The sequence below is a fragment of the Tasmannia lanceolata genome, unplaced genomic scaffold, assembly GCF_043159265.1.
Source record: "Tasmannia lanceolata isolate RefF3 unplaced genomic scaffold, GAP_Taslan_0.1 ptg000006l, whole genome shotgun sequence".
NCBI classification, from domain to species: Eukaryota; Viridiplantae; Streptophyta; class Magnoliopsida; order Canellales; family Winteraceae; genus Tasmannia; species Tasmannia lanceolata.
The window spans coordinates 13462615-13475865 of NW_027518683.1; the positions used below are offsets into that span (position 1 = coordinate 13462615).

The window sequence follows — 13251 nt, forward strand, 5'->3', positions numbered from 1 at the left end:
AATTTTTTTTTTCCTTGCTTCCAAATGGTCCCTCTGTTTGGTTGCTCAAAATCACAGCAGTTGTAGGAATTTTGTTTGAAATTGGTATGCCATTCCTCATTTGGTTGCCTATATTGCATTGAACTCGCCAAAGACTCCTTGGCATGTCTTGGAAGTAATTATTTCATATTTGTTAATGTGGAATTTTTGTCCTCTCCTTACACCTTTCAAACCAAATTCGCCGATATGGTAGAGTTTTGCTTGAAAAATCTTGAGAATGCTGCTTTTTGTCTCTTTCTATCTTCCCCCTCTCTCTATATATTGGTAATGGCACCCCCACTTATTCCCCTACCCTCCGACTGTATGCCATGCAACAAAACACTGCTTACCACTATGCGCCGAGGCAAATCCAGGCAACTCCAATGCTTTTCTCCTCCTTGTTGACTTCTTATTCCCGGCATCCTTGGAAAATCCTCAGGGGTTTTCTTTAAAAATGGCAACCAAGCAAAGAAAATTGCTGACATGGCACTAAAAAACTGGAGAAAACCCTGATAAACTCTTTGGTCATCCAAGCTATTGAAGCCAAAATACCCAAGGTGTGACTCAACTGCCCCACACACAAAGGGCAAAAACGACCAAACAATTCAAATCATTGCTCCCATTCGAGAGATCCCTTTTCTTTTCTAAAACCACGTGAAAATCCCCCAACCGATAAAGGCCATGCCACGTAGGACTAAAAATGGAGGAGAGCCAATAAAAGACCTCCACGTCATCAGATAACTAGCCCAGGAAATTAGATGAGATCAAGCTGCATCTATTGCTAAAATGAGCTGGGCGGGGGGGGGGGGGGGGGGGGGGGGGTCGTAATAAACTACTAAAATGCCACTGAACGTTGTGATGGTTTTTTATTTGTAAGTGACAAAATTACCCATAGGCATGTATTAAAAAATGGGAATTCATTGTTCCATGGGATTTGCTAGCGTCCAACGCAAAAGGCATTTCACGGATGGGCTGTTGCATGTGAGAGCAGCCACACTGGCTCACTTTTCAACAGATTTTGTCTTTATTCATTGCAACAGCCCATCCACGAAATGCCTTCTGCGATGGACGCCAGCAAATCCCTTGCTCCATAATAACGTCCGCTGATCCATTGGCAATCTCAAGGCTGGCCCTTGTTGCGGACTCCACCTTGATTGAATGATCCTAACCCCTTGGGCGGCTCTATGCATGAGGAAGGTGATTACTGTCTCTGAACTGTTGCTCAACTAAGAGTAGGGATATCTATGTTCTTAAACAACCGTTGCTAGGAAATTCCAAGGTGCATTAAAGTTGCTATGTTCATCCATGTGGGACTACAACTTCCCACACACATTATGAGAATACTGTCGTAGATTTACACAGATCTCGACAGGAAGATCAGATCTGATGAGCTACGAGCCGTGTGACTGGCATCATCATTTGTGCAGATGGGGGTACGATTTATCTGGCCACAATTCACGTTAAAAGGGGGGTGTATTATCCTACAGGGGGCGAAAAAATCATCTCCCTAAAAATTTTGTTGGATTGTCTAAATCAATGTTTGCTAAAGTTTTAAATATGGAATTTGCTAAGGACCATCGAAGAAGGCATTTCGCAGACAGGCTGTTGCATGAGAGAGCAGCCACCTCGGATGAATTAAATGAAAAGGACAAAATCTGAGCCAATGTGGCTGCTCCCTAAAGCAACAGCTGGTCCTCGAAATGCCTTCTGCGATGGCGATCGCTAGCAAATCCCTTTAAATATTTACCCATAAAAAAAATGCTTTGAATACCCGATAACCCCAACTCCAATTCCAACGCCCAATACCCCTCCAACCCCCCTATTTAGTAAGGCTGTCACCCAATACCCTTGTAATATCTGTTCGCTCTTGTATGTCTATTTACAACTGATTTTTTAACTGATTATTTTACCTAATCATACTTATATAACTCATACTTTTTGCCACCGATTCTTGGTTGTTGCTGTCCTTTTTTCTAATGATGAGAGAAAAAAAATGAAAAAAAATGAAGCGTACAGCATGAAAAAGTGTTGCGAGGGCCCAAAACTACTTGATATTAAAAATCCACATGTAATTGCCAACCCAAAAGAGGGGTCAAATGTGTCACGTGTGGGCCAACTCTAAAAAGATGGGCCACAGGTGAGGGGGAGTTTTAAAGCATAAAAGATTAAATAACGCCATCTCCAACTACTTAAGCTTTTGGAGCAATTGGTATTTGGTAGTGCAGGTAATTCATTGCCAAGACATAAAAAAAAATAGAGAAAATGAGGGGTGCAACACAGAGAACGTCCATGAGGGTCACACATCATAGTACTTCTTGTGAACTTTGATGTATTTGGAAGAAAGATGAAATTGGAACTAACAAGAGAGATAAGAAGTTGCTTTGCAAAATACTCAACAACTTAAAAAAAGCCTTTGTCCCAAACTAGTTGGGATCTGCATGCTAACTAGTTGCTCTGCAAAAAAACACAAAATTGCCAAAACCGTAGATGCCCCTAAGAATAACGTGAAAGCACTCTTTTCTTATTTAACACGATCCACTAATATAGATACATCAAGTAGATTGTTTGACTTGGTAACAGCAACAAAGATATCGATAAAATCAATCATACTTATCATGCTAACTACAAAGTCTTCTAACTTATCTAAAAGAAGTCCTAAATGAGAAAAACTCTATCTAATAAGTAAAGTCAGTGGTGATAGTTCACACTTCTTTCTCAAATTGAAAAAAAATAAAATTTGTTGTTCCTTTTTTCAGTAGGTAAGTTGGGATTGAACTTCCGACCTTGAAGAACAAAGCTTTAAACATTGAGCTAGAGGCCCAAGAAAATTGTTGTTCCTATGGTCTTGTCTGGATTTTACAAAAGATAACACATGTCGTAACATTTCATATGGAATTTTTTTTTTCTATAAAATTTTTCCGCTCCACGATTTAGAAGGAAATGATATGATTATTGCTTATTTAGGCCCACTAATTTTGAGTATAATAATTGGTTTTGGATTCACAATCAGTAGCCATAATCTTAAACAAATAGGGCCTTAGAGGGTTATCGTTCTAGATTGAGGAACCTAATAAATAAAAGGGAGTTTTGCTGATTAGTCCCTACATGGCAAAATAATTGCTTATTAGTCCCTAAGAAAAGCATATTATCTTAGCAGTCGTACTTTTAGAAAATATTTGCTAAAAAGTCCCTAAAACTTACCTATGTCAATTTTCTCCGTTAAAAATTCTAAAATGGCAAATTTACTCCCTTAACCCCTTTAATCCGTTTTGGCGTATTTTGATTTCCGTTCAAATATTTCAGGAGATAATTTAGGAAATAAGAAAAAGTTGTATCTTTTCCAATATTCTCTTCAAAAATCTTTTAAAATCCTTCAAAGTTGTTAACGTTTTATCCCATTTTGACTTTCCCTTTGACATTCTCCCTCTAAATTAATAGAAATAATTCCCCTCTTAAATCATTGAAAAAAAATTCCATAGAAATAATTTTCCATTAGAGATATTTTCTTGCAATCCAGAAATTTCTTGGAAAAGTTTGAAATGAAAAATATTCCTAAAATTTCTTACTTTATTTATCCATGAAGAAAAGATAACTCAAATTGACCCTATTAATTTATTTTAGAGGGATTTTCAAATTATTTAAAATGGTTTTTTTTTTTTTTGTTGAAGGATTTTTGATGAGAATATTGGAAGAGATAATATTTTTACTTATTTCTTAGTTATTTCCAAAATATTGGAAGGGAAATCTAAAAACGCTAAAATGGATTAAATGAGTTGGGGGTAAATTTACCATTTTAAAATTTTTAACGGAGAAAATTAACGTTGGTGAGTTTTAAAGACCTTTTAGCAAATATTTTTTAAAAGTAGGACTGCTAAGATAATATGCGTTTCTTAGGGACTAATAAGCAATTATTTTGCCATGTAGGGACTAATCAGCAAAAATCCCTAAATGGAACTTGAGTTCTGGCAGTTTAGGTTACTTTTTTCCATTTGTAATCAAATAATCAGACAACTGGTAATTTTAGAAAAGTTTTTGTTTCCAGAAAAATCTTGCAAAAGAGGGCCTATTGTGTGTTAAGCATTTTTTTGGACTTGTTTTTAGCACAACCACATAAAAAAAATTCACACTTCCCTTATTTTCTTACTTAGTTTATAACACAATCATACAAATCCATATTTTGAGCTACATTACAATATCCAGTCATACTGTTTAATACTATTGATGAAGCATAAAAAAATTCACACTTCCCTTATTCTCTTACTTAGTTTATAACACAATCATACAAATCCATATTTTGAGCTACCTTACAATATCCAGTCATACTGTTTAATACTATAACATAATCATACAAATCCATATTTTGAGCTACATTACAAATCCATGAAGGGTATTTGGTCATTCTTGCTGAGTTGCTGTTAGGGCAAGGGGTATTTTAGTTAATTGAAGTTAAGGGTATTTTAGTCATTGGACCAGGGAAAGAGGAACAAAACAGGTCAGTGGTCCAGAGCTAAGCTGATGAAGCCGGGCGCTGTCTCTTCCTCTGTTCTCTTCTTCAAAGCTCTACTCTTTTTGAGCCTCTTTCTACAAAATTCAACGAAAATTCTGTATCCAATGCCATCTCGTGATCACTTATTCCTCCTCTTCTTCTTCCAATTTCTTTTTCTTTGATACAGAGCCCTGCCTATTTCATTCCCAATTTGGCAATCCTTCCATTTCAAATCCCTTTTACATTCCTTTGAAGCAAAACCCAGTTCTATCTATTCTGGATTTGAATCATTACACGTTTTTCTGCATACGTTTGGTTGAATCCTTGATTGAATTCGAAGTGGGTATTTAGGGTTTTTCAGATTTTTGGAGTGTCGAATTTTTGAGTTGGGTTTTTTGGCTTTGGAGTTTCTGACTTGGGTTTTCTGGGTTTAGAGTTTTAGAGTTTTGTATTTTGGGGTTTAGGGTATTAGCAATTTCCCCTGTTTGATGGGTTTTTTTCCTCTGTTTTTCCTTTTTTTGAATGCTAATAAGAAGTTTGTAAAACTTACAAGCTTACTCCATTGTGATGGAATTGAGTAATTTAGAGTTTTTTAGTTTGGTATTTTGGGGTTTAGGGTTTTAGCAATTTCCCCTGTTTATGGGTTTTTCCTTCGTTTTTGCTTTTTAATTCTGATAAGAAGTTTGTAAAACTACTAAGCTTACTCCATGTAGGTGAAATTGAGTAATTAGTCCTTTAGGTTTTAGTACCTTCTTGCTTATCTCATTGAATTTGAGTTGGGTCTTTAGAGTTTATTTGGGTTCTCAAGCTTCTTTCATCCTTTCTGTCTCTCCTTTCACTTGAATGAAATTTAAGATGGGTTGGGAATAATTTCTGCAACTTGTAGAACTGGAACTAGACTAGGGTTTTTAAGTTTTTACGATTTGAGCTGGATTTGGGTTTTCAGTGTCCTAGCAAGTCTTCTTGTGTCTCTTTTTTGTATGCTTGAAACAGTTCATAATTTTCTATGGCAAATACAGATTCCACTAATTTTTTCTTCCAACAGATAGAAATCCAACCTGAATTCAGGGTTTCCACAGTGAATTTGACGGGTTTCCGTGATTGCTAGATCCAACCTGAATTCAGGGTTTCCACAGTGAATTTGACGGGTTTCCGAGATTGCTAGACCTGAATTCTATTTGGGTTTTGTGTTTTTTAAGGTTCTCTCAAGCATCTATCCATTTATTTTATCCTGTATTTAGGTTTCGAAACTTTCTACAACTGTAAATGTCTTCCTGTTTAACTGGCGGACGGACTTACGGGTTCGATCTTGAGATCATTAAATCCCCATCGTCCTCGTCCCGTTCTTTCCATTCCTCTTCTCCTTCCTCTACCCTCTCTGAATCAAGCAATTCCGCACTCGCAATTTCAACCCGAAAACCACGAACCCCACGAAAGAGGCCAAACCAAACCTACACCGAAGCCGCCGCTCTTCTCTCTACAATATACCCAAACATATTCTCACCCAAAAACCTCAGAAAACTCTGCAAACACACCAAATCCCACAATTCCTTCTCCGAATCACCCGAATTGCTACCGACCTTTCCAGCGTTTGACAATACTGGATTCCTACTCCATCAACCTATCCCCGAAAAGCCCACTTTCCGAATCGAGCCCAAGCTCTCAAATTACAAAGACAAAACTTACCTGAGTTTTGCTGGCAAAGAATTCCAGCCTCCCAGCCAATGTAATTGGTATGAGGAGGACGATTTTGATGTGGAATCAATCTTAGACGGAGAGATTGAACATGGTATTGATAGCATTATGGGGAATCTAAGCGTGAACAATGATTCTTATAATGGCCAAACCAATGCTTGTTATGGGAATCCAATGGGAATGGGTTTTGGCGAGAATTTTGAATTTGGGTTTAGATTGGGTGCAAATGTGAGAGCATTGAGACATAGGGATGATGGGGATTGGTGGAGATTTCCGACCGTTGAGGTTATGGATATCTTTCCCAAATTCAAAAATTCAACTTCTGAGAAGAAAAAGAAGAAGAAGAAGAAAGTGGAAGGAGATGAATTGAAGCAATTTGGTTCCTATGAAAAGAATCCCATGTCAAGTTTGTGCTTGAAATTGAATTATGAAGAGGTCTTGAATGCGTGGTCCGACCGCGGATCTCTGTATATTGATGAAATTCCGACGATAGATTCGCCGGATTATGTACGTTCCAATCTCCGGTTGCAAAAATTGAAAAGAAAAAATCAGAGCAGAAAGAACTGAGAAAAGCCTGGAATCTGATGTGGGTTGGCTTGCTGTATCAAAATTGTGGAATAAATCTAATTTAAGCATGTGGCCCTCTTTTTTGGGTTCCCCATGGATTTTCAATATTAAGAAGTTGAGCATTCCACTTATAAGATATTTAATAGCTGTAGAGAAATTAACCCACACATTTATTGTCAGTGATTTTGGATTTTCAAAATCATGTATAATAGTGTTTTGGAAAATGTTTTATAAAAAGCGTTTGGGAAAAAGAAAATGTTTTCTTGGAAAGATTTGCTTTTACAAAATGATGTAGAAGTGTAGTTGAAAAGATAGTCCCGTACCGGATGAGAGAAAAGAAAGAGAAGGGCTTATAAAGCACTACACTTTTTTATTACTTGTTTGATTGCACATTGGGTTGAACCCATGGTTGGACCCGCGGGACGGTGCAACGCACCGTTCGCACAAGCGCGCGGCGTGGGCTATGGGCTATAGAGCGCATAGTGGCGCTTTTTTAGGCGCACTTCGCACGTACGCAACGTCCCTGTAGAGGTGTTTTTCACACTAAAAAGACACCAGGTGGTCTACAAAATGTGCAGAATTCAGTCATTTCAATATAGAAAAACGAATTGGCAATTCTGACAGACTTTACACTCTCTTCTACACTCCTGCAAAAATCCCCAAGTATTTCTACATACTGTTTTTCTTTTGTTTACTGTTCTAGATACTGTTTTTCTGCAGAAACAGAATCTAGAGATTTCTCTAAGGCTTGAAATTTCGGAAGGGCATTTCGGGTTTGATTCCGCTAGTGCTACGCGTCATCAAACATTAGTAGGGCTTCCCTACTAGGCTTCATTGTATCTTGGAGGCAATTCGCGGATCCCCTTTGCACACTACTAGTGGGGGCGAATCTTGTCTTAAGGAAAGTGATATCACGCCTTGAAGCAACAAGTTTCTGTTTTCTATCAACAACAGTACGCTCAATTTCTTCAACATTTATAAGGTTCTTAATCGTTAGATGAAACTTTACATTTATAGCATAGATATGGACATTGGGATATTGAGCAGCGCCGGCGAATGCTATTAACATCTCTTTTTATCTCCCATTTTTTACAAAGATGCTTGATTTCAAAGTAAGCTTTAGGGCCCGTTTGGATACCCCATATTTTGTATTTGGATTTGGAATTGAGAATGAATAGATCTGCCAACTCATGTTGAGGGAAAGGGAGGGAAGGGAGTACTTCCTACTGGGGGAGGTTGAGGAGCCAAAAGGGTGAAGGAAACTGCCAGATCTGTGGATTTCCAATTACTTATTTCCACAGCTTATTTGGAAATCTGATTTTTTTCACTGTCAGTGGCTGAATTTGAAATTCAAGGATTTGATCTGAATCCAAATGTCAAAGCAAAAAGGGCTGCAAATGTGAGAATACCAAATCAAAATCTTCTCGGCATCCAAACAGGCCCTTATATTATTTCAAAATTTGATAGTTTCCCCTTAACTTGCATCATAATAGTAACTGTTGATTTTTTAATCACAAGTTGTTGATTTTTTTTTGTTTTCTTCCTATATGTTGCAGGGCAGATTTTTTAGAAGGCCATCACTTCTTGGAAAGATTGGTGAGGAATGAAAAGATGATGGCTTGTTGTTGAGACCCACCTTTTTTCAGCTTTGCCATCACTTTTTGTTCTCTTCCATTTTTTGTAGTATAGACTATAGATGGAGGTGCCATGAAGCATCTAAAAATATAGGGTGCGTTTGGATCGCCGGAATCGGTATCTGATACCAATTTATCGAAGAAAACAATGAAGCCACAACCCAATTTAAATTTTGCCTAATCCTCTCTCTCTCTCTTCTGTTATTCTATTTCTCAATGAAGGCTTACATGTTAGCTGGGATTCCTTTTGGTAATAGAGTTGTAGGTGTTCATCCTTTGACCTAGAGACCGGGGGTTCAATCCCATCTTACCTACCAAAAACAAGAGTGTGACTAAATCATTGCTTGCTTTTTGCATAATAGAATAGTATGATAATAAAATGCTTGTTGGGACCCCTCTCTCTCACACGCCCCCACAGGCACACTGTGCCCCTTTCTCACACTACAGAGAGTGCATGAAAAAAATTTCTTGGTTGCCAAACATGCCATAAACTTAATTTTGAGTCCAATTATAATTTTTGGACTCACAATTGGTTGATGAACAGACAGTGCCTAAGAGTCCGATTAAGCTAGTCACTGTTAAGATAAATCCTAATGATCAATTTTTGGGACTCACATGGGGACATGTGCATCCGTAACCACGACCCTCGACATATGATGGAGTTGTTGGGTGACTATGAACGAATTTCACAAGGGATTGAGCCTCTAGCTCAATGGTCATGGCTTTGCTCTTAAACCTGGAGGTTGGAAGGTTCGATCCCAGCTTACCTAACAAAAAAAAAGAATGAATTTCACAAGTAAAATATAAGAGTGGGCTCCCCACCTGTTTGATGAAATCATGGCTTTGTTCTTAAACCTGGAGGTTGGAGGGTTCGATCCCAGCTTACCTAACAAAAAATGAATGAATTTCACAAGTAAAAATAAGAGTGGGCTCCTCACCTGTTCGATGAAATCATGGCTTTGTTCTTAAACCTGGAGGTTGGAGGGTTCGATCCCAGCTTACCTAACAAAAAAATGAATGAATTTCACAAGCAAAAATAAGAGTGGGCTCCCCACCTGTTTGATGAAATCATCAATGAATTGGTCCTTGTTACGGATGTAACATAACTCAAATCCTCACCCATCAAACATTCCTGGCTCTTCACTTTGTGCCATTTTAATGGATATCAATTGCTCATATCCATCCCCACAAGCGAAGATGGTTACACAAAGAATATCATGACACAATTAGAGCGCCTACCAAGCCCAAGAATGGAGGTAAACTTGTCAATTTTACTAGATTAGTGAGGGGATTGAAACCGCTATGGACCGCACAGGAATCATGTCGAAACACACCGATGGAACACCACACCATGAAAGGCTTTGATCTTCTCAGTTGACCATCAAAGAAGTCTGATCAGTTTTGTAGATTACAAACATAGCATAACGGAAGGAAACCTTGAACAATTGCAATCCAAATACGAAATTTGCGATCTGATCATATAGATTCACACACTTACCTTCACAAGGGATAAATGTTTATGAGAGAACTTCATTCCTTTTTTCTTTTCCTTTTTGAAATGGTGCAAAGTGCAAACTATAATAATAAGAAGTTCAAAAGAAACAAAGAATATACGAAAAATACAAAGATAAAGAAGTAGAGAAGCTCAAGTTGGCAGATAATAAAAAAATTCCAAGCTCGCTCGTTTCATCCGAGTTTGGCAAGCCTGACCGCCTTGCTATTAGCCGAGTGATGAATGTGTTGAAAATGGACCATATACTCCTCCACAGAGTCTCGGATCTCATCAAACAACTCCGTGAATCTTCACGGGTGACACCGGCTATTGTCCATCCATCTAATAATGTTTAAGAATCTCCCTCCACAATTAGCCTGCCAAAGGCACTATTATTAGAATTTCTAGTGCCTTCAAGAACCACTCTTACCTCTGCCTCATTAGAATCTTTCACCCTGATGAACCTTGAATAAGCCCATTTCGTTGCTCCCTCCTTGTCTTTAACTTCATCTTGACAACTTAATTATAACATTGATATTCTTTGGTTTATTTCGTAACACAACATTTGCTCAATCATCCAAAAGCCAGCTATTAACTCTCACACTAGGCTCCATAAAAAAAATTGTGGCTATCCATGCTCTTACTGTTTTGCTTCACCACTTTGAGAAACATTTGTGGCTATCATCATTTTTCTTCACCACTTGGAGAAACATTTGCTTCATAGTAGGGTCTGTGGACCTCCTAAACCCTGGAATTTTATTTCCCATAGAATATTTTTTTCATGAAATTTATCATTTTCCAAAAGTTTCCTTTCCCCTGCATCCAAATTTGGGAAGTGTATGAGGTCTACATGTTGCATCAAGTGGGCCCAGTTTTGGTCCATCCAAACGCCACCACTCTTAGTGGCACCAGTGATTTTCAAATCCGCCTCATCGGAGAGATAGGGCTGTCATTTAACAAATTAAAGAAAGACTTAACGGTGAAATCCCCATCAGAAGATGGAATCCAGATTCTTTCATCCTCCTTGTGCTACGAACTTTTACTGAAATGGCTAAGAGACCCTTGAACGGAAATTTGACCCTTTTTTTTTTTTTTTGAGATTGGTAAGCTGGGGTTAGGCAGACTTTGACCAGATATATTGATAAAAAGAAAGATACAACAATGAAAGAGCAAAGAACAACAGCCCCTAACACACTATAGGGGACAACATATCTTTTTTTTAATTATTGGTAAGCTGGAAATTTGACCCTTAATGAAATGACTAAATGACCCTTGATTTTTCATCAGACCAAAATACCCCTTGTTGGCACAGACTCCTTGCCACCTGACATTTCAAACTTGATACCAACTTGCCCACCATTGTCCATCACCCAAAATTCTCCGATGGAAAATTTTCCATAGATTTAATTCCAGGGTTATATGCCATTTTCCTACGGGGGTTTTTTATTTGGGGAAAAATTCTATGAAAAATAAGTTAACCAAGTATTAGAAATTTAAAACCTTGGTATAAGGGAAAAATTCTATGAAAAATAAGTTAACCAAGTTAACCATGCAAAATTTTCCATGTAGACCAAAATTTGGGAAGTGTATGAGATCTACATGTTGCATCAAGTGGGCCCAGTTTTGGATAGTCCATACACGAGAAATTAAACCAATTGATGATCTCAACTATCCAATGGAAAGTTAAGAAAAGTTAAGCTGCAATCTTTGGTCAAAGACTAATATTATCCGTAATCTGGATCATCAAAATCAATGTTACTTTTGATATATGAACAATCTAAAATGGGGCCCACAGAATGAACGGTCCTGATCTTGAATACGTGTGCTGGGTTACCTCTTCCTCGTCTCCTTCCACATTCTGATCAAGAAGATTGCTCAGGCGATGAAAATCGAAAAAATAGGGGTGGTAGAAAAGGAGAGATCAACCGGCATTTGCAAGAAATCGAGAAATTTTTTCTGGGATTGATAGAAATTGTGAGGGTCGATCAAATAAAAATTTGAATGATGATCTAGCTGAGAAATAAGAATCATTCCATTTGTAGCTTTTCTTTTTCTTCTCTAGTTTTTTTCCTTTTGGGCAGAGAGAGACCCTTTTAAATTTCAATTTTAAATTTTAGGGAAAAAGACTCTTACACTCCTTCAACGATAACCCTATAGTTTCAAACTCATCAACTACACTCGACAGTTTTCAATGTGTATAGGGCAAGGTTTTAAATTTCGGTTTCGGAGAGCATTTCGGTCCTCAACTAGACCGAAATTTTCAGGCCGAGATCCTTGAAACAAGATAAAAGGATATTTTATTACGAAATTTAAGTAATTTCGAGAAAGCAATAAACAAATAAAAAAATCTATATATTTGGATGAAATCCCTTAAAATTCGCCCGAATTTTCAGTCGAAATAATGTAACTTTTCTAGGATTTTGGTTTCGCTCTAGCCTGAAACCCAAAATTTCGGACCGAAATTTAAAACCTTGGTATAAGGTAGACCCCCTCAGCTGACGGTCCATCCACAAATCAAAAGATTAGGATGATCCTATAAAGCTGATTTTTTGGGCACACCCTATCTATGTCCATAAAATGAATGCTTTGGACTATCCAAATAATGTGGGCCACTATGTTTTTGGTCGGACTAGAGAACGTTCTCTAGTCGACCGGCTAGAGATGAGATCTTAATTAGCATTGATGGTGTTTCAAAAGAGGGGGGTCTAGCTTATACATATCGAAAAGTCAAGGGGTGTAGTTGATGAGTTTGAAACTACATGTTATCGTTGAATGTGATAGGAAGTTGAAGGGGGTGTAACTGTATTTTTCCCAATTGCAAATAGACCATTCCTTGTTATTTTGATATTTTCTCTAAATTTCAATCCAGAGACACATTCTTTTATGCTTTTCTCTAAACCAGCCATATTTTGATTGGCTTTGCCCTAATCAACAGGTTCAGCAAGTGATATTTAACAATAAAAAAGAAAAGGAAAAGATCCCACCACTTCTTTTCGGTTCTGTTCACTTGTTTTCCCGAGAAAGGAAAAGAAAAAGTTTCCCGAGAAACTGATATGGCAAAAGAAAAAGAAATCCTGAGAAACTGTACAGGATAAAGTTTCCCGTGCCTATTCACAGGCGCAAGAACTGTGCAGGAAAAGGTTTCTCGAGAAACTGCTTGCCCATCTTTTTTCACTTGTTTTCCCGAGAAAGCAAATCTCATCAAAATGGTGGGAAATGGTTTCTCACACTTAGGAGAAAAGACTCTTTTCCATATCATTTGTGGGATTTTCCATGTCATTTTTGACATTTTCCACCTAATCCTATTAATTTCTAGGGAAAACAAGTGAACACCGCTATTTTAGCTTATCGGAAAAAAA

At 37.7% G+C, this 13251-nt stretch overlaps 1 protein-coding gene across 1 annotated transcript; it reads left to right on the forward strand.

The window, feature by feature from the left end:
* The first annotated feature begins 4531 nt into the window (after positions 1 to 4531).
* On the forward strand, positions 4532 to 6900 carry LOC143878402 (protein CHLOROPLAST IMPORT APPARATUS 2-like). The gene has a single exon (XM_077380690.1). The coding sequence runs from the start codon at positions 5771 to 5773 to the stop codon at positions 6764 to 6766; it is 996 nt and encodes a 331-aa protein (XP_077236805.1). The 5' UTR covers positions 4532 to 5770; the 3' UTR covers positions 6767 to 6900.
* The last annotated feature ends 6351 nt before the right edge of the window (positions 6901 to 13251 follow it).